The 26,727-nt window shown below is 39.0% G+C and overlaps 1 protein-coding gene across 1 annotated transcript; it reads right to left on the reverse strand.

Moving 5' to 3' along the window:
- smc3 (structural maintenance of chromosomes 3) lies at window positions 1–26,608 on the reverse strand. Its single transcript, XM_004539144.5, has 29 exons — window positions 26,415–26,608; window positions 25,685–25,760; window positions 25,513–25,551; window positions 25,361–25,428; window positions 25,027–25,098; window positions 24,348–24,427; window positions 24,172–24,250; window positions 23,734–23,851; window positions 23,057–23,232; window positions 22,716–22,796; window positions 22,056–22,220; window positions 19,995–20,116; window positions 19,522–19,735; window positions 18,863–18,966; window positions 17,658–17,757; window positions 16,669–16,829; window positions 16,118–16,259; window positions 15,739–15,889; window positions 15,490–15,642; window positions 12,630–12,781; window positions 12,282–12,440; window positions 11,126–11,233; window positions 10,730–10,838; window positions 8,324–8,571; window positions 3,526–3,738; window positions 2,840–3,031; window positions 2,135–2,312; window positions 1,689–1,795; window positions 1–1,142 (listed from the first exon to the last, which is right to left on the reverse strand). Exons 1-29 carry the CDS (start codon window positions 26,427–26,429, stop codon window positions 1,071–1,073), a joined length of 3,654 nt encoding a protein of 1,217 aa, XP_004539201.1. The 5' UTR covers window positions 26,430–26,608; the 3' UTR covers window positions 1–1,070.
- Between the last annotated feature and the right edge of the window lie 119 nt (window positions 26,609–26,727).

A 26,727-nucleotide genomic window follows, 5' to 3' on the forward strand; every position in this document is an offset into this window, starting at 1 on the left:
TCATGAAGCGGAGATGACGTGTTTATTTATTTTATTTTTATTTTTTTCACCTTTTATTATTTTCTATTTTCTTATTACATAAAAAGGAACACAAACATTTAAAAAAAGAAAGCTTTGAAACAAGGTACAACATATGAGGAGTTCAATCCCAAACAAAGACTCCATGAAGGAAATTTAAGATTAATAACATCTTGGCTTCCTAGAAAACAGCGACTGACCGAGTACTGAACCCAAGTGGACACGGTCAGGTTTCACAAACATTCTTGTTAGGAGGATGTGTTGGTTCCCAAATGGGTATCTGTTGTTTTGGAATTAAACTTCATATATTGAAATGACCTCAAGACCAGAATTGACAGAATACAAGCATAAAAAGGGAACCACAAGCTTTGAACATTTTAAGCCAAGTGGCTTTTGTGACAGAAGTAATATTTCATGAGTACAAAGAGTATACATTACAGAAACCAGAGTAAGAATGAACACATCCAGATGAGCCTAAGGCCCCCAAAGATTCATCCAAGTCATATCAAAACACTCAACTGTACACAAGAGGAAAGATCCTGAAGGGTTACATCTCTGGTGCTTTTATCATTGGATGACAGATTACCAAAATTCGGCTAAAATAAATCATCGCAGTAACACAAACATGAAGTGCTCCCTTCAGAACCTTTTTTTTTTTCAGTGTAAAATAACTACACCTCTCTTAACTGTCATCTATAATGAGGCTGATTCACATCAAGTCCGTCAGCTTAAAGATTATCAACATAGCCGCATTTTGTCCTCCAGATTTTTCGTATCAGCCTTTGAAGATTTAACTCTAAATATGAGTAATGGTCAGTTGGGGTTTCTGGGCATGAATTAAATTACATCTTAATCACAAGGACGTCACAAGAAGCTGAGACTTCCTGTGTTGTTTATGTTTAACACGACTATAAAAAGGTTTTTGGACTGAGTGGGATATGTCTGTGTTTGGGCCCTGTTTTGGAGGCCTTTGAGGTTTGCAGTGCGCTGTAGAGATGGAGGAAGAGGGGCTGGAGGTGGGGGCCGAGAGGACGATAAAGAGCAGGAGACTCTTAACCATGGGTGGTGTCATCCTCCACAAAGTCTTTGGCCTGCTCCGCTGTGATCACGTCGATGTGACTCACCTAAAAAACACAGAGACGGTTAATGACTAATCAATGCTGCACCGACTGAGCAGTAATCGTTTTTCTTAAGAGACAGACACAAAAGAAATTACTATCACTTTTCTGACGGAGAACAAAGACACAAATGAACTTTGAATGCTATTGATTTAAGACAAATGGAGTTTGAACAGAATGCAAAATTATGTTTACAACACTGTCACCACCACTGCATTTTCTCCCTTGAATCCTAAAGCTAAAGTGAAGAAAATAGTTGTTTTTCCCCCCACTGACTTTAGTAGGCTGGGCTGTGTGAGAACAAATGAGCAGCCTCTCTTAAGACTTATTTTTCTTGCTATTGTTGTAAAAAAATAAATAAAATAAAATCACCACCTACTATTGGGAGAAAAAAAAAGTCAAATGCATTTGAATTCTCAGAAACATCATCACGCTGTAAACGATCACCGATGATTGTGAGAAAACTTGCTCAGGTACGTTTAAAACTTGTTAATCCCGGAGCATAGTCTGACTCTCAGTAGATATACAGAGACTCGAAGGAAGAGGCCTCACCTTGTTTCTGAATTTGACACCATAGAACTTGTCGGCAGATTCGAGCAGCTCAGGTCTGAAGGTGGTGGTGATGAACTGGGCGTGGCCAGCCAGCTCAACAATCATATCTGTAATAAGAAGGTTGGTTTGCTTTGAATAAAGTTTCCAATATTTCAGCAACTGTCATTTTAACTTTCTTTTGGTCAGTAAATATTTTCTCCAAACCATGCATCGCACCAGGTCTCACTACAGTTTCATAAGCCTTCCCTTTCACCCCTGATGCTCATCTCCTACTTCTACTAGCTTTCATTTGTTTTCTCTCCAGGCTATCGTCCACCTTCTACCTACTCTTACTACAGAGGAGACTGCGATCAATGATGAGAGGTATTTTTATTAATCAACCCTACTAAGCCATAGGGATTAAATTGCCATCATTTAATCTGTGTAGACACATAACTCATCGTTACCTGAGACAGCCTTTCTGTGCTGTGCGTCCAGGGCCTGGTCGATCTCATCAAACAGGTAGAAAGGAGCAGGGTCACACTTCTGGATGGCAAATATCAGAGCCAAAGCCACCAGAGACTTCTGACCTCCAGACAGCTGCTGCATCTCTCTCATCTCGCCCTGCTTCCCGGTGAAGGACACCTACGCAGGACGTGCATCAAATTAGACCATCAAACTTTACTTGAAACAAAAACAGAGAAATCAATTTCTTTACTGTAAGAACTTTATTATAAGAGTCTCTGATTCATGAAGTTAAACAAATCCTCTGCAATGTTACAACAGCTCTGATAATGATAAAGATAAATTTAGCCCTAAGAGGACTGCGCATTACTCATTGCATGACCAATCTCACCTTGGTTCTTTCTCTGTGTGGGAGGACCAGAAATCATAACAGTCCAGAAATACACATTCACATGTTTCCAAACAAAGACTCAAGGAAACTCAATATACTGAGGGTACTCAAGAAGCACAATTCTACCTCAGAAATGATAAAACTTTATATAATGGGAAAAACTAAAGAGCTGAAGCATTTTGCTTACTTATAGCATCTTCTTCTTATTTGATTATCTTCCATTCATTTTTTAAAAAAAAGCTGATTTATAAATGGTAATCAGTAAAGCCCGTCAACTAACAGCAGATAAAACAACTGAACTGAAAAAGACTCCCACCCTGATGCCGACTCCAGTGAACTGGTCCACGGAGGGAACGCTACTCTGTGAACCGGAGCCCCTCTCGCTGTCAGCACCCCCCTCTCCTTCATCCTGAGACTGGCTTCCTTCAGCATCACCTTTCTTCATCACCAGCGTAGCTTTGCCACCCGGCACCAGTTTCTGGAAAACCTCACTGAAGTTCTTCGACACCTGAGAGGAGCAGAAGGTAAGAAGAGATAGAAAGTGAATTTTAGTCACATTTTGATGAATTTTTCACATTCTGAGAAAATGCTTTAAATTAGTGTTGAACTTCTTCAGGGATAAACCTCTTGCCATCTTCTAGGTTTCACCTCAGTCGAAGTGAGGTCACCACACTGGACCACTCAACCATGTTTGTAGCTTCTGAAGCATTTTTAATGTAGCTTTTGTGTAACTGGGTGTACTAACAGTCTGCCCAAGAAAGATTTGCTCCAGTTTTGGGTGTGTGAAATTATAGTGTGTTATTAGTGTCTTACCAGGAATTTACAATCCTACGATTTACGTATGAAGTGTGCTAGCTTTGGCTGGTAAGTTAGCACTGCTTATCCAAATAAGATCACTTCTGCTTTCCCCAAAAAATGTGGGTGATTTACATACAGGTCTAAGGTAAAAACCATGGACTTGTATCACTGAAGATTTTAATCAGAGTCTGAGCTGCAATGTACCTGTTTGAAGGTGAGCTGAATGGCCTCGTACTTGCGCAGCTCCAAGACATTCATGAGCTCCATGATGGATTTGTAGCCACGGTCCAGCTCATCCTGACGCTTGATTAGTTTTTCCTTCTGCTCGGAGAAGTTGACAAACTGGTCTAGAGCCTTTTTGTTGACATGGCTGTACTTCTTCAGCTCAGTGTTGCACTGCTCCAGTTTTCTGAACAACTGTTGGAGGAGAGGAAAAAAAGTGGAATACAATACCTCATTAGTTCCAGGCAAGATCAGATCTGCTTTAAATCAGTATCATTTTAAATTACGCCTCAAAACATGCTCTCTTTCAAAATTATAATTTAGATTGCTTGTGCATTCATCCATCCATCTTTCAGAAAACAATACTTTGTGTCTGTGAAGGTTCTCAGTCATCCAGGTCATCGTAGTCAAAGGAGCTCACAAAAGAAAAGCGTCTGGACTTCTTTAAGTTGCTTGAAGATGTTTCACCTCTCATCAAGAAGCTTCTCGGATGAGAGGTGAAACGTCTTCAAGCAACTTAAAGAAGTCCAGATGCTTTTCTTTTGCAAGCTCCTTTGAATACTTTTTGTGAAATAACAGTATATTAAGTGATGCACACAGAAAGCCACCAATGTAAAAAATAATAATAATAAAAAATGCATACATGCGTGTTTTAATTTTTATGTTTTTAAAACCTGAACTCACTAATTTGGCAATTTTGCTACACTTTCAGGAAATATTGCTCAGTACTTTTATATTTTCAGATTATTTTTCCACTCAAGGACAGGTTTCATAATGCTAGAAAATGAGTTTCACATGTTTAACTAAACATACATTCATTATGCATTTCATGGACGCGTTTTGCACCTTTTATTCATATCTGAAAGAGGACACGGCCTGATCAATTAAGATCTAGTTTAGTCTAGCCTGAAAGTGTCTCACTGTCTCTCCAAACTCTCAAACTATAAATTCATCTCTTTGAATCACTAATGACCAAGTGCCATTATTACATGGCTCTCTCAAACACTTCAGCAATCAATGGCACCATCATGCCCCCAAGCAGTGTCCTGTGGAGAAAGATTAACTATATGGAGTGTTTATGAGCAAGCGAGCCTATTTTCGGCATTGTTGAGGAGGGGGGCTTACACAAGCACACACGCATAGACACACACATAGTGTGCGCACTCAGACACTTATGAAAGAAGCAGCCAAGTCCACTCAACACACAGTCTTTACCCCCAGTGTCTAGTGAGTCACTAGTGAGTGGGTGGGATGTGATGGCCTTGGGCTTTATTCCTAAAGAGACCTGGCTCTGGCTGCATGTGTATGTGCAGATATTTCTAAATGGATTTGGGGGACAAAATGCACATAAAGACTGACCTCAACCCAGCTATTTCATTATTGTTTGTGTTGCTGCTGTAATGGCTAACATGTGAAATAAAACTGTTCCTGTAAGATTGCGCTGCTTTGCAGGATACTGTCTTTCAGGTAGAGCTGGGCGATATGAGATTTTTTCATATCACGATATGTTTTTTTCATTTCAGGCGATAACGATATCTATCACGATATAAGCCAAATAACTATATTTGTAAGATTTAAATGTGCCGTTGCTCACAAGTAAAATGTGAAATAATCAGCAGCTTGTTTTTATTTAAATATTTATTTCCCATAATAAGTTGAACAGGGTAGATGTACTTAAGGAACATGAGACTTTTTCAGATAAATAAAGGCAAATATTGCAAACTACACAAAAGGCAGCCGCTAAAGCGTTTAAGTTTCAAAACAGAACAAACGAAACAGACTAAATTGTCAATTCCACTTAGAAACAAAATATTAATTCTAAAAATAAATCTTAGTTTGTGTTACAGAAGAACAGACAAAACTGACTAACTTTTGTCAATATCAAATAAACTGAGAACTAAAAGGAAATTCTCAATCTCTCCTTGTTGTATAGCTGAGCTTTTCAAACAGTTTTAACAGTTACTTTAGTCTGACAAAAGCCGAATGACGAATTAGCGCTTCCAGTCAGAGACTGAGGCTACGTCCACATGTACACGGGTATTTTTGAAAACGGAGATTTTCCGTTTTCGTTTTAAAAAATAATCCCGTCCACACACAAAGGGAGAAATGAAGGAAAACGCTGCTATGAACATGCCAAAGCAGCAGGTGGCGCTAGATTCCTAACCGTGCAGAAATATTGGCCAATCAGAAGTCTAGAAGCCTCGGTGGGAAAACGTAAACAAAGCTGGGGCATAGAAGCAGAACAGAGTCGTATGTGTGGACGGACAGTAACTGTGTGTATATGTAAGCATTTAAACACTGCAGAGAGTACAATTAACAGTAACAGTATTGTAGAAGTTAATTTCACCGAAACAATAACGTGGCGCAGTGTGACGCATGCACCGGTTTATTGTATTTCCAGACTTGCTTTCGGCACAATTTACAGTGCACGCTACTCTGTTTTTTGTCAGACTTGAAATAGCCGAAATACCTTCACACTACGGAACTTCTTTGGCTCTTCCGTTCGACAATCTCTCCGGCGTTGGAACCATCATCTGTTTTCTCTTCGGTCACGCTCGGTTGATTTTTCTAGTCGGCACACTCATTTCCTCCATTACGCGCTGGCTCCATTACCCGCTGGCTGCTTCCCAAACAAACACACGTGCGGCTTGGCACTTGTGCTGTACGTAACAAGTCACGCGACGTGACGCTGCGGCTGTGATTGGTTCGGCTCTGCGCTACTTAATTTGGATTGGCTGACCTTTTTTTTTTTTTTTTTGAGGACAAGAGCGGCGAGGTCTATCGCGATAGCTTAATTTCTCTATCGAGTAAAAGTTATATCGCGATACATATCGTTATCGTTCTATCGCCCAGCTCTACTTTCAGGTCACCAATTTACTCTCACTGATGCCAACAGCTTTTCAGGAGCAAGGCTCTCTACTCAGCTGAACCCCAGAACAAAGGTTATAAGCTAATGAACATTGGTGGGAATACATTTTGGACCTAAAATAATCAGGCAGACAGTAATGTGATTCCAAGCTAGTGTTGTTCTGTGTCTGTTAAATGTGTGCTAAAGTAATGATTTGAATGTATTTTGTACAATCACCAATTCAACTTCATAAAGTAATGAATAATATGTCAGTGTGTTCAATGACTCGAGTGATCCACAGTGGGTGTGTGGATGTTTTGTGATTTACTCTTTCTGATCCTATGCATGTAACTTGCCAAGGGACTGCCGATTCATATTAGCTTTATGAATTTGAATTTTGAATTTATTTATTTAAAGGGACAGTGCAGTTAAACATAGTTCAAGTGCATGAGACTGATGTACTGCACATAGGTTTATAGCTACTGCTATGCTAACTAAAGCTAACTAAGCTAACAGTTAATATTATACATATTTCCTTCTTAAGTGAAACCAATTAAATTAAAATGAATAATTATTATCTTTACCAGTCTATCTATTCATATAAAGTCACTCTAAACAACACATGGAGGATGCCATCAACTGGCTCCTGCACCCAGCACACTCCCTCTTTGAAATAACTGCAAACACTGTGAGAATTATGCTCTTTGCTGTCTTTGTGTGGATGTGGGTGGATGGTGTTTTGGGACGGGATCAATAGGATGTTACTTTGGGCATAACCCGGCTGGTATGAGCCCCTCTCCAAGAATTGAGAGGGTTTCATTGCATAACTGATGTACAGAAGTACAGCAGAGTGGTGGACAGTTTTATAGATGGTGTGAGCTAATCTACAGCTTGCCATCACTAATACTAAGCCACTGATTTTAGCCAATAGGAAACAGGTTCCTCCTATTCTCCTGGCAGCACCAAGGAGTTAGATTAAGAGGTGGCTGAGGACAACAGATACGCATAGACAGTGAATTGTGACTGGTCCAGGAACGCTGAAGTTGTCTTTAAGAAGGTCCAACAAGCTGATCAGGAAAGCTGGGCCAATTCTAGGAGTAGAACTTAAGACTCTGTGTCTGAGAGCAGGATGCTGAAGAAAGTCTTCAGCATCATGGAAAATCCATTCTACCCTGTGCATGCTTCCCTGACTGGTCACCAGAGCAAATACAGTAAAAGCCTCATTGCCCTGAGATGCAGGTCTGAGTGCTACAGAAGATATTTGTCTCACTGTGACTCTATAACTCCTCTCCATTGTGTATGGGAGGTGGGACTCTTACAAACACTTTAACACACGCACAACAGTGCTCTTTTAAATCACTCCATCTGTTCTTTCCAGGATAGATGGATTATTATAATCTCTGATTTTTCTCTCTCTATTATCACTTACCTCATCTGCTCATAGCATAGACATCATTATCACTGTGTCAGTTTCTGCCTATTTGCACTTCAACTCACATGCGAGATGCTGTACATATGTGTATTTCTACTCATACTAAAACTGCTTTTCTTTTTTGTGTATCTTGTTTTTCCAATAAACTGTGCCTTATTCTATGTTTAAAATGCATTTTATTCTGTTTTTGACACTTTCCCACTGAAACTTGTTAGTTTAAAGTGACTGAGCATGACTCCCAGCTCCCAGTGAAAATAAAAGCCCCCAGTGCTTTGTTTCCATTGAGAATGTAAAAGGCAGAACAATTTCCCCACTGAAAATAATAAATGTCGTATTTTAATAAACTCCCACTGAAAAATAACACTGTACACTACATGTCTGAAAAGTGCTAGGGCTGGCTGATAAAAAAGAAAAGAAATTTTAAAGCCAGCGGCGAGCATATAACATCATTAAGCACTGTGTGTGAGTGTGTGTGTGTGTGTGTGGGTGGCAAGGCGTACCTGTTTGAGTGTGAGGGTCTGGTATTTCTCAAACGCCTCCTGAGGCAGCGAGCCGAGCTCTCTGATTTTCTTCATGCACTCCTCTTTCTTCTTGAGCAGCATGCCCTGTCTGTTGGTCATTTTCTCCAGCTCCTTTGTGTCATGGTTGATGGCGTCATTCTGCTCCTTCTCTATGTTCTTCCATCGCTCCATGCTCTTTATGTGCTCCTTGATCTCCGCCTCAGTCTTGTCAATCAGAGAATCCAGATCTGGGAAAGACATTTGAGGAGGTGATATGGGTTAGATTTTTATCTACACATAGTATACTGCCGAATTCCTGACTTTAAAAAAAGATGACTTTCTTTAATAGTTACTGCAATTTGCTTCGTCTGGGAAAAACAAACAAACAAAAAAAAAAAACAACAAAGATGGTAAGGGGAAGTTTTTTACCAACTTATTTTGGGTGGACTGTTTGAGCCTTTTATTGAATTAGATTTGAGTGGTTACTTTCTTTGATGATGTAACATTTTAAATGCTGCTGACATGTGCGGCACAACATGCATGCACTTTGCACGATGAGTTTGCCAACAGTAGCCAATGCTAGCCAGTGTACTGGCAGTGTAAAACCCATCCACATCCACACACCTTTGCTGAATGTGGTTACACACTGAAAGCCTCGACTTTTCTTTCCTTGATCAAAGGAGAACGCACCAAGTTTGTGGCACTGCCACCTCCTTTGATTTCCAACTTGTCACAGACCAGAGAGAGAAAGGTGCTGCAAAGATCACGGCTGGAAAGATCTTTGAGATGTTGTAACTCACTAAAATACGAATAATTACTTAAACTGACTATTTTAAGTGCCATCTAGCGAAGGCCTGCAACTTTTAATTATTTTGTCGACCACTCTCGTATATCCTTAGTTTCAAGATGGCTCGTAAGACTTTGTGTCATCTTTGTTCAGCAGAAGCGATTACATCATTTGTCTTTAGAGCCTTTTCTCAACAACCTACAAAAAGGGAGACAATGTCTCTTACTTTCATTTAAATAAAGAAGAAATTAAGATTTTTCTTCTTTCTTTTTTGGAACAAAGGTAAAACTGACAATAGTCAAGAGTGGATGACTGAATATAGCGCCTACATAAGAAAAGGATGATGCTGTGAATGCCTTTAATTAGTTAGTGCCAATGATGAAATATGAATCCATGCAAATTAAGGGTATTCAGAAACAAGTGCTTTTTGACAACTGCATTTTATCACCTCTGAGTCACTGCACCACATTTATAGAACATTTATACAAATGTGCGACCAGGCAGTCTGTGCAAAAACATATTATTCAAATTGTGATTCGAAGGCATCACAGCCATTCTCACCATCTGCTGGCAGTACCAACTCAATGAAGGTATCCTACAGTTTTTCAATTTACACTCAAATGACAACAATAAATTGAGCCAGACAGGTAATAAATTAACTAAGCATAAGAGATAGAAGACTGGAACGATTTGATTTTTTTTTCTCTGCTTTCATTTTACCCGGAAATGTGCAGTAATGAGCACTACATAGCTACAGATTACACAGAGATACAGATATTTACCTATAGCCTATCTATAGATGAAAAAATAAGACTTAAAAGTCAACGTCAAAAGTTAAGGTATAATTTAAAGTCCAGCTGCAGCCTCTCCTCTCGAACACTAGAGCAGGCAGTGAACCTAGTTGTTAAAGTATTATTTACAGCTGTCAGCTATGCTTTAAGGGCAAAGCCTTTGTGACAGCAGAAGACCCAGATACTTGATCCACCCTTTATATTAGCTCAATGATGTTTAATAAAAAAAAAACAAAAACTGAATATTGTGTCCTATATAATTACTGTAAAAAAGGTTTTAACTGAGTCACATTATTTCATGTGTATTTTTAAAGCAAGTGTCCATGGCTTTTTGGGTTTATTTCATTTTCAAAAACCCTTCCTGCCCTGAAAAATAACATTTTCATTATTTTTCCTGGTCTTTAATGACAAAAATCAGTAATTTACTTTAAATACTAAAAACTCTTTAAAAATACTTTTCTTTGTGATCATAATAAAATTAAAACTTATTCCAAAACACATGCTTTCAGGCATTTTCTTTATAAATTCAAATTTAACTTCTGGACAACTGTAAGACAGACTTACATTTAATGAAAGCAAACAATTACAATAGAGGAGCAACCATTAAAAATACACCAACAGGATCCCCTGTAAGTGATTATGTCTAAAGTGAAACCTAATCTAACTTAAACCACTTTTAAGTAGGTATAAACTGTCCTGTTAGTAAAATAATACGTGAGCTTCTATATATGTGTCATAAATGTAGCCACAACCACAGCAGTGACTATTTTATCCCAACATATGAACAGTAGTACTGACAAACATATCAATAAATTAAAAACCACATACCTTCTGATCGAGCTAAAGTCTCTTTAACACGTTTGTTGATGCCGTCCAGCTCAGAGGTTGTGGCCGTGAGCACCGTGCCTCCCTCCGTCTCACGCAGCTCGTTTAGCTCCTGTGAAATACAAAGTGAGGGAACATCAAAATAGTAGAATAAATAAAAAGAGAGGGTCATTCAAACACCTCTCTACCTAGAAAATGAAAACATTATTTATAATTAAATCGGCTATATCCAAGAATTAATTTGTAACAGACCACAATTTAACAGCAGAAAACAAAGAATCAGAACTTAAAATAATCTGACTTTGTTAATATGAAAAGGGAAATAATTCAACAAACATACACATATAGATCATGTGACAAACATATTCTACAAGCAAAGTGCTTAAAGGGATGATGTACCTGCTCCACTTGGTCAAGACGTTTCCTTAAGTTCTCATTGAGATATGTTTCTACTCTGGTCATGATGCCCTCAAGCTTGATTCTCTCATTCAGCAACTGTCTGTTGTCCTGCAAGTGAATAAAGACATCGAAGCACAAAAGTTACTTATGTGATATTTTCACTATGTGTTGAAATACCAGTGATTTGATATTTGAATGGGTTTTTCTTGCTTTGTTTATCACATAAAAGAAATCTCTTGCATGAAATGGTGCTGTCAGAGTGACGGATGTGTGAGGAGTGATAGTCATTTATCTAAAAGCCAATTTTGCAGTTTCTGCCTTTATAAACATCCTGACAATCCTAAGATGAGAGCAACTTTAACTGTTCAGTCTACACAGAATACAATCTGCTAAAAATAAATAAATAAAAATTGTGTATACACTTATCTGCCTCAGCGACAGTTATCAGTGAATGTTATGTAAAGGAACAAGTCTTTGCCCACTTATGTCGAAGCAAATATCATATTAACCAAAACCCATGAAAACTAAACCAGGAGTTCTGTTGCAGGTAATATAATCTGACAACAGCAAACATAACAGAACCATATATGAAAGGCTTCATGTTGTGGGGGCGGAGTTGTTGCACAACGATGGCAGGAATGGCTGAAAGTTCAATGAGGGGAAAGCCGAGAGCAGCTGGCCGTGAAAGAGAAAGACAGGGCAATGCTGTATCACAGGAACATCCCACACACAGCTGCTGCCTGCTTCTCTCACCTCAGTCAGAGCATGTGAATACACTAGGAGGAGGCAGAAAGCGAAAGGACACCGAGAAACAAATGTAGGTAACCGGCATGTTCTCTGAACTCCATGTAAGCACGCACAGATGCTGCCACAATTTCAGATTCAACACATTTCTAAAAGACAGTAATTATTTCACTGGAACATTTTTCTTAAATGTCTCACAGTTGATACATAAGTTTTTTGTTTTTTCACATCAGTGTGATTTCCCCCCCTGAAAAACCTGAATAAATTGCACAATAAAGTTTTGAGCAATAAACTGCTGTAAACTGATATAGCACAATTACACAAATGAAAATTCATGTGTGTGTGTCAGTTATTTTACAGTGCAGAAACACTGTCACAAATGCTGCAACAGACACAGTCTGTGTCCACTGACCTGCTGCAACTGACGAATCTCATCGTTGAGGTCGTCGACACGCCTCTGATCTTCCAGGCTGAGCTGAGACAGCAAATCTGTACCGAGCTCCGCCTTTAGCGACTCTCTGGTGGACTCCATGGCATGGAGGCTGGCCTCCAAACTCTGAAGGCTGCGTTGCTGGACAGAGAGAGAGAAAAAACGAAGGAACGTTAGACAGCAGTGGGCAACATTAAGACAATAATGGGGACAGGCTGAACCTGAGGCACAGACCAAGTTAAACATCAATAACAAAATCTGGTCATAGTGATCTTGAACACAGGGTTTTTATACAGGTTACAATACACTACAACAATGAGGTAATATTACCTTGGGCATGAAAGTCTTCTCTGACTGCTGCCTCTTCTCCTTCAGCATCTTCATTTCTGACAGAATACTGTCTCTGGATGCCTTAAACTTCCTCTGCTGTGTCTCGATCTGCTGCATCTGATTCATCAGTTGGTCAATCTCATTGTTGATACGTGGAGGTGGCAGTTAAGGAAGTATATGCCAATTTTTACTACAGACGAGCATTTTCAGTTTTTCTTAATAGCCACTCTTGAGCTAATCACAGTTACGTCATATTGCAGTGCCTATTATAAGGTCCCTGATGCGATGCATTGTTAAATCGTTATTACCATTTCTCCAAGCAAGTTAAGTGCTGGGACTGCAAGAAACCTGGATATGCAGCCCATGAAACCCATTCAAGCATTGAAACACTAGTGACTTACACAATAAATACAACTGTATGTCAACTCAGCTGAGCAAACATTACAAACCAACATAAAACATGCCAGACAATGAAAACACCTGCAAACTGCAATATTTACAAGAGTAAACACTACATTTCAAACCTCACAAACAATCTGATATAACTAGTTTGATGTGACCTGTCGCAATGCAACAATTAAATTACCCCCAGGTAAAAAAGTGTAACATACACTTAAAAATACACTTGTGACATACACTTTCCAAAATGATATTAATGTTTTCAGTGCTTTTGCTAGTCCCCAAGCTGAGAAAGAAACAAATTTTCCCTTATAGCAAAAGAAGAAAAAAGAAATGAGTTGGTGCAAGATTAATGAATGTCACAGAACAATGATACAATACATAGCACATAAACACCTGATTACCCTGTTAGTTTAAGTGTCATACTTTTCTTCTAATAGGTCTTGAACTAGAGATTAAAATCACCAGTTGTGCTTCTAATGCCACAGGAAGAAGGTTCCATGTTTAGAAGTCAGTTTTTGGTTTTGTTAATTTATTTGTTTTTGTTAGTCAACCAAACTACTTGAAACGGTTAAATAAAAAGGATAAGAAATGATTCAGCTTTAATTAAGCACTTTGGCACAGAATCCCTAAACAACAGAGACAGTTTTGTTGAAGCTGAAGCAGCAAACTGGAAGGGCACTCAGAGAGTTGATCTTCTGCCAAGGCCAAAGTCACATTCAGCTATTTTAAGTGACTTGGATCTAAAATTAAAGCATGTAAAGGGTTCTTCTTTTGCACATACACCACCTCTTCCCAAAGTTTCAAGAAATTCAGCCTGGTTAAATTTTCTGTAATCGTACTGACAGACACACAAAAGACACTGATCAGATAATGAGTAAAGTCATGGGGCATGTTGTAGGCTATTTAGTGCTCCAATAATGTGATTGGGCTTTTAGGGAAGGAGGTGTCTCTAAAATCAAAGCAGAGGATTAAGAAGGGCTGCACATGCTCATCATTAAGTTAATTTAACAGACAGGCTTATTGATCTTCAAAGGACTGCAAAACTCCTGTGGCTCCAGGACTCAATGAACACCAAGACCAATCAATGTAGTGATATAAAAAGGACTGAAGGAAAGTGGATTTTCCTGCCTGCTGACCAGAGAAGACTGAGAAAACAGATGTTCAAAGATAATCTGACAAATGTGAACAGATAATATCAGGCTGCAAACAGTTTTTTTCCATAGAAAAACAAGATAAATTAGCACAACCACATAAAATCAGGTACATTTAAAATTTCTGTTTCACATAAAAACTGTATGAAGTTTCACTGCAATGTAATGGAACAGTGAAGACGGCAACTAAAAGAAGGAAGGAAGGAAGGAATGGCTGGGAGCTCATGCTTATTGACAGGGCAGAGGTGGAGAGTGAAAAACAAGGTGTCTTAAATAATTAATTCATTCTCTGACTCACTCCTCTGGGGAGTGAAGTGAAGCACCATGTCATCGGCACAGATGCCCATTTCGCCTACTGACTCATACATATACGTAATCACCAGGTGCGCACACACCAAGCAGCATACGCTTTACTGGCTGTGAGTGAGTGAGAAGCTACACACCATAACACAGGTGTGCAAACAGACATTTAATCGTACTGGGCCGGAAGTGACCATATTCATAAATACATCGCACATGCAAACACAAATCCTCTGTGATCCACTTGTTTGGCCTTCATGAGCTGTCCAGCAGTGAGTCATGGCTCTGGCCGATGTGACCCAACACACACTAATCCTTCTTGACCCGATTAAACTCTGCCACAGCGTCCCAGCTAGGCTCCAACTGGCCTTAAGGTAGCTACACAACCCAGACTGATTTAATACACAATTAAAACAAAGGTTCAGCCATGTGACATCACTGCATAATTGAATGAGGGTGGTGTAACTTTCAATAACATAGTTTTATACAGAAAACAGCTCCAATTTAAATTAAAATTTTAGTCCTAAGAGGGTGCAAAGTTTTCTGTTGTCAACACAGAGCAATGTTTACTTTAAAAGTCAATATGAAAATGATTTTAGAAAGGCTAGTTTTAACTGTACATCATGATTTAAACCTTTCAGGCAAACACAATCTCTATCCTGAAAAGGAAAGAAAATCTACTTGGATCTAACAGATACCGATTATTAACTGTCTGTCTCCAGTGTTTATGAATTTCATAACATTTCAAAGTGGGAGATGTCTGTTTAGTCATTTTCAAATTCAGTCTTGAATCACATACTCCCTTTTCCCTCGGTATTCCAGTCAAACCCAGGCCATTTTTCTATTGTCAGTAAGTCTAAGCAGGGGGCCAAAACTCTGCCTCACTAATAACGCGATTCTTCAGTGAAACTTTCAAGTTTGCTCATACTCTCAACGGACAGCAACACACAGCGCTCTAACATCAACATGATAAACAAACTCGCCACACGTTTTAATAGAAAGGATATGTTCAATGTTCCTGCGCAGGTTTTCATTGAGTTTGGCCTCCAGCTCACCCAGCTCCTCCTCAGCCTTCCTCATGTCTTTCTGAAGCTCCAGGCGAGACTTTCTGGTATCATAGTATCCTCCTGTCAGAGCTCCACGGTGGCTGACTTGGTCACCTAGTAAGTAACAAAACAATGATATGAATGTTCTCAACTGGAGTATTTTGCACTGAGAATTGTTGAAGCTGTATTGCATTTCACAGCAAAGCTTACCCTCCAGAGTAATACAGTCCATGGTGAAAGCTCTTGCCAACTGGGTGGAAACCTCCATGCTACGACAAATGAGGGTCTTCCCAAACACGTGCTTGAAGGCTTTGTCAAAGTTGGAACTGTAGCGGAGCTTGCTGATCATTGGGATGGCATCCTGATGGAGAAAAATGAAACAAACAAACAAAAAAAAATCATTGGTAATAATGAAACTAATTTGTCAGTAGAAATCTTGATGAGAAAAATGGAATGAAGAGGACTGAACAAAGGGAAAGTTGAATGCAGTTTTTATGTTAACTGCCACTGTCAATTACTGTATACCACTATTTGCTAGTAGATTCAAAATTTAATACATGCAAAGCGCCCATTCATGTCAGGTACTTACGTTGGTTTCTGGGTAGGCGGTGTCTCTGACGTCCAGCTTGCTCAGAGGTAGGAATGTGACTTCTCCAGGCAAGTTCATTTTGTTGAACTCCATGAGTATTTTAGTGCTCACTTCATCAGTCTCCACAATGTGGTAAAACAGCCTTAAAAAAAACAAAGAAACAAACAAAGACGAAAAAACAAAACAAACAAAAGTAATTTTTTACTATAAATCATAAATTGTTTATAAAATCTACAACACCTGCTCTGTGAGTAAACATGAAAACTCCCATTTGATATTTAAAAATTTTAACAGGTTCTAAAGAGGAAGAATAAAGCAATAATAAAAAAGCCTAAGGCAGATGGTATACTGATACTACAAACGGGGGAGTAACTTCAGACTAAATGTTTTAAACTGACTGGGCTGATGGCTACCCACGCAGCAACCTGCTCCTTTTACCCACCGGGCACATTTGTATAATCTTGCATAATAAAAGGACTTGGAGCCAGAAAGTGTTGTTTTCATTTCAGCCTACACAGACATTTGAATGAAAATACAAAAGCAAACCACACCTGGTCCCAGCTGTAACCTCCACGCAGGTGTAAAAAGCAGGCTCACATTCAAAGTTATTCATGACGATGCCATGATAACCATTGATGACATGCTGGTTGATGCCCTTTCGACGGAAATGCTCAAGGACTTTGTTGATGCTGTCAATACCGTTCAAGATGGCCTGGAGGAAAGATCTACATTCTCAGTATGCAAAATAACACACAAAAAAGCACAGAAAAATAAACTCATATTGTATGAGCCATGAAAAAAACCCCAGGTCTGTATTAACTCCATGGCGCAATCCTACACTGAAATATACACTGCGAATATAAAAATGTGAGATAGATATAGCCCATCAAAGGCTGGAGACGGATGAGTCAGCCGGGAGTAATGTAAGAAAAATAAATGTAGGACATTTGTCCATGAAGCTACACACAGCCTCCTTTCATCTGGGCAGACATTATTCAGAAGTGATATTTGATTGATGCATATGCCTCGAAGAAATGACTGGATGAGGCAGAAAGGAGTGAGTCATATGTAAATTTAGCTAGCTATCATAAGGTGCCAGTAGCGACGCAGATGAATGATTCCATTTGATATATCTATTCTGACAACCGGCTGAGTCACAAAGTGAGTCGGTCGCTGTATTAAGGTGGGCTCGTTTAGAGAGCGAGGCCTCTTTTTCTTTTTTAAACTTGGGATTTGATTTATCTTCTCTTGCCCATTTCTTCGCTAACAGCTCTTCTGTATGTAAGTGCGTGTGTGAACTATAATGGCAGGTCTACCTGTGGCTTACAAGTGACATCCTGGGAAAGAGGAAGATAAATCCATGTACTGTGTGTGTGTGTGTTCAAGTAAAAGGATTCAATCCTCTGAAAAAAAACCCATCCACTTCTGTGCCCATACATGCATAGTCACACTTTCACTTGTATCCAGGTGGAAGCATTGGGGATCCTATAGTTGCATTATGCACGTCAATAATTTCGCAGTCATGTACAGTGACACAGACCTTGCCGGTGGCTGCTCTGAGGAGCTGCTGTTTTTTCTCCAGGTCCTCTCGTTTGGCTGCCAGAGCCTGCTGCTCTGCGTTCTCCTCACGCCACAGGTAGCTGGGCAGATACAGAGAGTCACACACTGTTACACTTATGTCACCAGAAGCACTAAAACGCAAGTGCAGTCATGACACTAAAACAAAAACAAAAAACCCCTTCAAACTAAAACTCTCTTTTATAAAGGGTTACATCTTTTATCTCTGTATTCCTTCATCTTGGAAATAGATTATGAAACCAACACAGCTGCTGATTCATAGTTTGAATGTATTTAAACATAAATATTCATTCACTTTCACATAATTTCAAGTCAAGCTGTTTTTAATTGCAAACTGTAACTATCATCCTCAAGTAAAAATATATCATCTCGATTCCCTGCCAAACCATCTCATTGTTTCGGTTTGAGTAAATTCATCATTTGTTCTCATTTTTAGATATGCTACTAATAGCTTGCAGCTGTCATTTTGCCTTCTCACCCGACAGACTGCGCAGCGGATCACAATGATGGGTGCATAATTAAAAATCTGACATACACAAACTATTCGTGGAATCTGTTTTACATGCTGACAGTAATAAGGGTCTTGCTGAATTTAATAGAATTCAGTTTAAAAAAAAAAGAAAGATCACAACCTCTTTTTATGCTTAAGGCAAATTATGCGTTTTGAGTGTCATTCCTAATAATAGCTGGAGAGGCCTGAATGTGAATGCTGCCTTTGTCGTGCTTCAAGAAACATGGAACAATATTGCGCGTTTTCACTAAAAAGCCTCATGACACAATTCAACCACCCTGAAGGACCTTTTAAAGGCAAGGAAACTGTGGCAGCAGAAGCCTGAGGTATCATCCTCTGTGTTACATAAACACACCTCATTGTTTAAGTGGACTGAGAAGGCCTGGTGACATTCACAGGAGACAATACACTGGCATCTATCTAAAGGTTGCCAAGCGGAAACAGCATACTGGCTAAAAGAAAGGCTAAACAACAACCTTTCAACTCAATTCAACATGCAGGTCTGACTTATGTAAAGCTTCATTTTATCATGAGATGTCAAACTAATCAAAACTGCACACTAAAAAAAAAGTTTAAAATATGACTGAATTTTATACATTTACATCTTAAAGATGTGAGGTCAGAGAGAAGATTAAAAACAAAGACGAGGTCCTTACTTTCTTTCGCTCTGCAGTTCATCTTTCTTGTTCTTCACTTCATAATACTTTTTGTCCAGCTCCTCCACACGGGTCTTGACCTCATTCAGATCTTGATCGAGTTTCTAAAGATACAAGTTTGAAGTGAGACACATTAACCTGCCAGGATGTCAGATCAAAACAGCAGAAATGTTTTTCTAAACGACATATATCACACCACTAATCCGAAATAAATAAATGCAAAATTATTTATTTTAAATCTGTGTAAAGTTAAGGAGCCAAATGAAAGTCTATGCCTTGTTGACTGTTTTTTTTTTTTTTTTTTTCCACTTTTTTGTTGTGGATTTTGCACCAAATGTTCACAAGTCATGTAATGAAAAGCTTAGTCTCAAACTGTTAACTTCATAATAAAGATTTGTTTCCCCCTTTCAAAATTTCCCACCAGTCCATCCCCTAGAAACATTTTTTTTACCACTTCTTCAAGCTGTATGCACAAGACTGCAAAATACCAAAATAAAAGGGAAAAATAAGTATAGGTTAAAATGTTCCAGTAAAAACAGTGTCAGAAAAAAAGAATAGCTAGTTATTTCAACTAGAGCAACAAAAGACAGGAAAGCAAAACTCAGTGTGCAATTCTTTTTCATGGAAAAGGAGGTCTGAAACATTTTGAATTATCTTACGTTATACTGCTCGAGGTTCTTCTCCTTGTTTGCTTCTGTGTCCTCCAGGTCTTTGTGGATGGCAGCAATCTGCCTCTTTTTGTCATTGATAGCCTGGTCCAGAGACTTCAACTCCTTTTTGATCCACTTGTCCCTTTCTTCCTTAGAGGTGAACTGACTGCCACGACCCTGCTTAGCATACAAGTCTGTCCTCTCTTGTGTAGCTTGAGCTAATCTGCAAGACAACAAAGGGGGATGATAGATTTATAAACTGAACCGATAATTTTCTTTGGCTCTCCTTCCTTCCTGTATTCAAATGTTTGTTTAACACATGCAATAAAATAATTTTACAACGGAATTAGCAAATATCTCATGTGAAGACACCTTTAATCTCTCACTATCAAATTATATTTAACTCAGGTTGACTGACTCATTGAATCACGCCCGGTCACCGCCTGCTCGGGGAATGATAACTGAGAATGAGTCATCCCTACCTGGAGATGCCCCGCTCCTCCTTTTCCTTGACCATGTTGAACTTGGGTTCAGTCTCCTGCAGCTCTTTTTGTTTCTCCTCAATTTTCTCCAGGAGCTTCTGACGCTCCTTCAACAAGCGTTTCTGGAAGATCAAGAGCAGATTATTAATCCAACAAATCTGACAAATGAAAGGTTAAGAAAAGAAGAGTTACATGTGAGGAAAAGTGTTGAAGAATAAACAATCCTCATGACAATTATGAAAAATGTATACTTATATTTTTAGGGCTGTCAAAGTTAACAGGATAATAACGCATTAATGCTTATTCCTTTTAACACCTCTATTTTCTTTCGATTAACACATGCGTGCTTGGGCTGTGACCTGTGGCCCACCATCCTTAGATTGGGGTGTCTGGAAGTGAAGCATCAGAACATTGTGAATGATAAGCAGAAATGGATGAAGAAAAGGGTCGTTTGAATAACAAGTTTAGCTTTAATGCTCTGCCAGACGGTTCCCTTGAGAAGAACAAAATTATTTGTACAATCGATGTGAATCGAGTTAACACCGTAGTACGTGAAGTCTTAAATACTGCTTCCTGGCCAAAAACACCACTGATAATGTAATAAAATATATACATTTTTAAAAATCTGCAATTAACAGAGTTAACTATGGACAATCACGCGATTGATCGCAATTAAATATTTTAATAGACCGACAGCCCTAACACATTTACAACAGATTTATATAAAAGGTATCTACTGGAAGAGAATCCTATAAAAAGAGCATTAATATTCAGTAAACCAAAATGTGCTAGTATTAATAGAAAATGTAACTGACAACTGATTTGGACAAATTCCTTTGTGAGATGGCTGTGCTCACTTTTTTCCCCCCGTGGTTTGATCAGCCACCTCAAAGCTGATCAAACCAGGATCCCCTGTAGCTAGAGAGGCTTTTCATTTTGCTCCAATAACTTTTGGCTGGTGTTGTGCCAGCCGCAGCCAGGTGGGCTTAATCCAACCACTAGCCAGCATGCTGCCTGGGACCCACCATGAACCATAAAAACTGAGCCAATAGAGCTGTTATGTATAATTATCGTCTTCATACTCACATGTGCACACAAACACCAAGCCATATGGAGAGTGATGCATGCCAATTCTGTACACGAAACCTCATGCCAGGGATGATGTATAGTGGAGCTGTAAGCAGAGTCTGATACGCAACCTGGTGCTTACTCCGTTTTGCTTCTCATCCCATCCCACAAGCCAACTGCACATTTTTTTGCACTGGTTGACCTGTTTTAATATTACTCATGATATTAGATATTATACAGATACTGGATGCATGATCACATACATTAAAATATAGTTATATTAAACTGACAAGTAACAGCTGCATCCATTAAATGAAATAAATACCTTTAAAACACCTTAACCAAAACCACATATTATTAGTTTTGTAAGAATGAAGCACTTGAATATTTGGATCAGTGCCTTTTGGTTTACTGATTAAGTTTTATGCTGTTTTCTTTTGGACATTCTCGGAATAATATCCCACCATACTAAATAAAATAAGTCATGATTTGGGGATTTCTGGTTTTATAAACAGACTGAAAAATTGACAGACACCCTTGCCAAAATTCTTGAAAAGTAAAGCAACCTTGGACAAGTAATAATAATAATAATAATAATAATAATAATAATAATAATAATAATAATAACAACAACAACGGATTGGATTTATATAGCGCTTTTCGAGACCCTCAAAGCGCTTTACAATTCCACTATTCATTCACTCTCACATTCACACACTGGTGGAGGTAAGCTACAGTTGTAGCCACAGCTGCCCTGGAACAGACTGACAGAAGCGAGGCTGCCATATCGCACCATCGGCCCCTCTGGCCAACACCAGAGGGGCTGGAAAGTACCCACATTTCCGGCTATAACAGGGGTGAGTGGAGTGGATTAAAAGAGAAAAAACTGCCAGCCTTTTCTTTATACAGAGATGGTAAAGGGAAAGAGGCAGGGGGAGTGTGGTTGGTGCATCATCACGTGTTTAGAGTGACGCAGATGGGAGGCTTCCGTACCCTCTGTTCACTGTTGCCTGCCAGCTCGTCCTGCAGGTCCTTGGCCTTCAACTCGAGTTTGGTCCTCTGCTTGATCTGCTCCTGGCGCTCTGCCGACAGCTGCTCTCTCTCCTCCTTCATGGCAGAGATCTTAGACTTCAGCTCTCGCACAACACGCTCCGTTTCCTACACAAAGAGAGCCAAAATAAAGAATCATTGTATGAGGGGAAAACAAAACAAAACAAAACAAAAAAAACCACAACAACCTACTTCCTTTACAGCGACTAAATGATGCGTCATTTATTTAACAAGGTCACAAAGATGAGCTGATGACATTAACCATCTAGAAATGCGTGATATATTTAGATAAGCAATGATATATTAGAGGAAAAAAAAAAGAGGTCAACAAACATTAGATGTGAAAATAACACACAAAAGTAAAATTTAATTGCATTTTTTTGTGGTTATGGTACCTGAAATGTTGCACTGAACAAAATCAAACAATATTAACAAATGACTTTGTTACTAAAACACAAAAATGTCAAAGTAGATCAATTACCAGAGCACAAACACATCATTCACGGTCATTTACAAAATACTGTAACACCATCTTAAATATCATTCTGTGATGAGATTTCACTGAAGCCAAGCAATGGTTGTTGGGGTTTTTTGTTTCTTTACCTCCACTTTGTCTCTGGCATCTTGCTGAGCATCACGCAGTTGTCTGGACTTGTCTCCACAGGTTTCTCTCTTGGTGGACAACTATTAAAAGAGCCAAACGTAGTACAAAAGTCTTGTTACTGAGGCAGGAAAGTCTACTTGATACTGGCATTTGTTCACATTTAATTAAGTTTATAATGATGTCTAGGACAATAGAACTCGTGCTTTACTGCATAAATAATGCAACTGGGTTGCAACATGGGTTGCGTTACATTCTTACGCCTGCATCAAAATACAGAGAAGTCTATGTTTTGTGTTTTTTTTCTGCATGTGTACTTCAACGTTTTTCACAACTTTATTACCTCATCCAGCTTGGCACGGGTTTCATTCAGCTCCTGGTTGTAGATTGTGTACTCCAAAGCTCTTCTCATTTTGTCCCACTTCTGGTACTGAGCCAGTTCTTCCTTTTCATCTTCCAAGGTGTGCAGACGCTCCTCGATGTATTTCAGCAGTTCATTGATCTTCTCTCGCTTCCCCTCTGAGGAAAACACACAGTGGATTGTTTTCAGGTTTTTCTCTTTGTAACTCCTTCACCAAAGGTATACAAAATTAAGCAGTACTTCTGTTATAGAAACAATTTAATGCCACGGGTTACAGTCATGCACAACGGTGACTGTGATGGAAATCCGACAGTACTGCTATAAGACAGTGGAAATGGAGTACGTTTTTCTATACATTTAAGTGCTTTGACGACCACACAAACAATGAAACTAAAATGCTGCAGGAAGGAAAGCCCTGGAATGGATCTGAACCAGGAACATTCTTGCTGTGAGGCGACAGTACATGTGACACAAATTACAAATCCTGCCTAAGGCTAATGAAACATGGTACATATAGATATACATTATAAAGCCTTTTCAAAACAATCTAGCTGATGTCATGTAATAACAAAACTGTTCACAGACAATTAAAAACATTAATGAATTAAAATCTACCAATCAACGGTTGTACAAAATGAAAGGTATTCAAAAGCGTTTACCTGTCTCCTTCATGAGGGAAATACTCTCCTCTTTGCGTTCATCATACACTCGTGTCCCTGCCACCTCTCTCAGCAGCTTTAGACGCTGTGAGTCAGGGGCTGTGGCCATTTGGTTGATCTACATAAAACAGTAACATAAGGTAAATTTTCCAAATATCTGGTGTACCTCTGAGATATTCCTATCAGAAAACAAATGATAATAATTATAATTAATTAATGATTTTTTTTTTTAAATTAACATCAATTATTTAGTCTACTAATACTCTTAGTTTTTGGAAAACAGACTAAGGTAAATAAATAGTGAGGACAACACTGTTTTACTGTCTGTTCGACTAGAACTACCCACCCAATGACCACTGCTTGAAGAATGAAATTCATTTCACATCACCAAAAACTACTGTGCATTAAATTAGGCTTGGCACTGCACTTGTCTCTCACCTTTCCCTGCTTGACAATGTAGTAGGGGTTACTCCGAGAGAAGCCAGCACTCTCCAAAAGGTTCATGACATCATTCTTACTGCAACAAGAAGAGTGCATAGAATAGATGGAATCGCACATGTAGTATTGGCCTTTGGCAAATTTAACATGGACAGCTGATCCCTCGCAATACTTACGTCACCATCTTCTTGTCTAAAAAGTACTGGTCCTTCTTTGCTCCAATGACACGACGAAGGGAGACTTCCTCTTTGTCAATCTAGAAAGAGATGCATTTATCACTGGGCAAGCTGAGGGTCACACAGAGGACGATAATTGGCAGGTTATGCCACAGTATCACCAGGCTGCAACATTTCACAGACATCCGGCCTTCATCATCAGAATAAGAAGGACTGTGTGTACTGAAGGCAACGCAGTGCAATCAGTGGTCTTCATAACAGTCATCACCAGGAGAGACTTCAATATTCAATATGAAATGAACAACTTAAATTGGAATAAGGATGTTCACCATTTTAATACCCAAGATTAAGAGTCTTGTTACAAAAGAAAGCACAAAAGGGTTGATGTTGCTGGTTTTTTGGATTTTAGTTTATTGTGTTTTCCTTTTTTTTATTTTGAGGTTTACTTTGATACAAACCAATGTAAACAATAATGCAAATTTAATTGTGAAACAAATATCAGCACTGAAAAGAGACTATATGATCATACACGTTTAGCCACAAGCTGCTCAGTGACCATTTATTTAACACATACACACACATTCCTTGAGAGGCCTATGGAATTTTTTAAATAATATCACAATGGAATCAAGCTGAAAATACAGTAATAGAATAAATTTGAAATGTTTGCCATTCCTACCGGCAGTCGGTTGTCAGAGTTGTCAAATATAATCTCCACAAAAGCCGAAATGACACGTGGACCAGTTCCCTCCTACAGTGACAGGGAGAGAGAGATTTTTACACAACGAGGTTTTGGCATCTACCAAAGAGGTTTTAGTCAAAGCTAAAGCAAAATCACTCACACTGTGATAAAAGTTAATTAAAAAAACAAAACAAAAAACATTTTTGCCAATTGGCACAGGTAGAAAAATGCAAAGATTTTGATTGAGAGTAATCTGTTATTTAGCAAGCATTCTTGCATTCATAGCTTCCCACTAAAGGCTCATGTTCCCAGTACATTTTCCTGTACTTACATGGAGCAGGGCCAAGCGTTGTTCAGGTCGCAGGTGGCTGAATTCATCACTGAGCACAAACTGGATGGCTAAAAAAAAAGAGAACGGGAGTTAAAGTCTTAGAAGTCTAAATGTTTGAATTCTATATTGCAGCAAGTTTTGAGGCTTCATACCATAGAAAAAGTTACTTTTTCCTGATCCATTCCTCCCAACTGTAAGACGAAGGGAAAAATAAACACAAAATGAGGATATGGTGACATACAGTACATAAAGTATCCGAAAAACCTGATTAGCAACTCAGGTGCAATACAAAATAATTATGGAAAGATGTGGATGAACACATACCGATGACATTGTGCTTTGGGCTAAAAGGGTCTACCACAGTTTGGTCCCTGTAACTTCGGAACCCCTGAATGATCACCTGCACAGGGAACCAGAGACCACCGTGAACACACCGACAACAACATCAGCTGTTTCAGTGCAATATTTTAACCACATGCTACAGTTAAACATGGTCAAAGAGCTCCTGGGTCTATGAATATTTGTAAACATAAGGTGTGTAAACTGTTTATGCTGAATAGCACCATCACAGATAAAACGAGGCAACAGGGCCTTGGCTGATGGTCACTCTGATGGTCTACCGCTACTTTCATTCAGGACATTTTTGAAGATTTGAAATCAACAATGCCGAGTTAGCCGACAACTATACAATAAACTCTCGTATTCTGCATCATATGCAACATTAAACGTTATAACAACAATGAAAAGAAGCATACAAATCGGAAAACCTGAGCCTGGCCTAGTTGCGTTAGCTTAGCATCTCGAGAGGGGACAGGCAATTCACTTCTACACTAATTCAAATAGCGCTAGCTAACGTTAGCTAGATAGCTACACAACGTTTGCCGTTTATGGAGTGCCTGTACACAGTTTTGCAATCCAATCAACGTTATACTTTGAGTGAAGCCTCGATAGCTATATATTTATCATTCAGTGGAAAAACGTTAAGCTGGCCTAAATCTTGTTATTAGACCAGTAACAGTCGGCAACACGCATCAGTCTGGTCTCGTTAGCTTACCTGTTTAATATACATGGCTGCTTATCCAGGGCGTCCCCTCTGCAAATTTGGAGATGAAACACTCCCTGCGCCAAGCTGGAGAAACCACAACTATAATAATCCAAACTTAACAATCAAACTGTTGCATTAAAAATCATAAAATACTGTAAGGCAGGAAAGAATAACATGGAAAATGGCGGCGGGGGCGGGATAGAATGGATGATACCATTTTGTGAAACTGGGTTGTAGGGATATACTTGCACTATATTCCTACATGTGGGGAAGCTAAATAATTCATATGAAAGGTAAAAATTCAAATATAACAATAATATAA

The sequence above is a fragment of the Maylandia zebra genome, linkage group LG6 (genome assembly GCF_041146795.1).
Source record: "Maylandia zebra isolate NMK-2024a linkage group LG6, Mzebra_GT3a, whole genome shotgun sequence".
Lineage (NCBI taxonomy): Eukaryota > Metazoa > Chordata > Actinopteri > Cichliformes > Cichlidae > Maylandia > Maylandia zebra.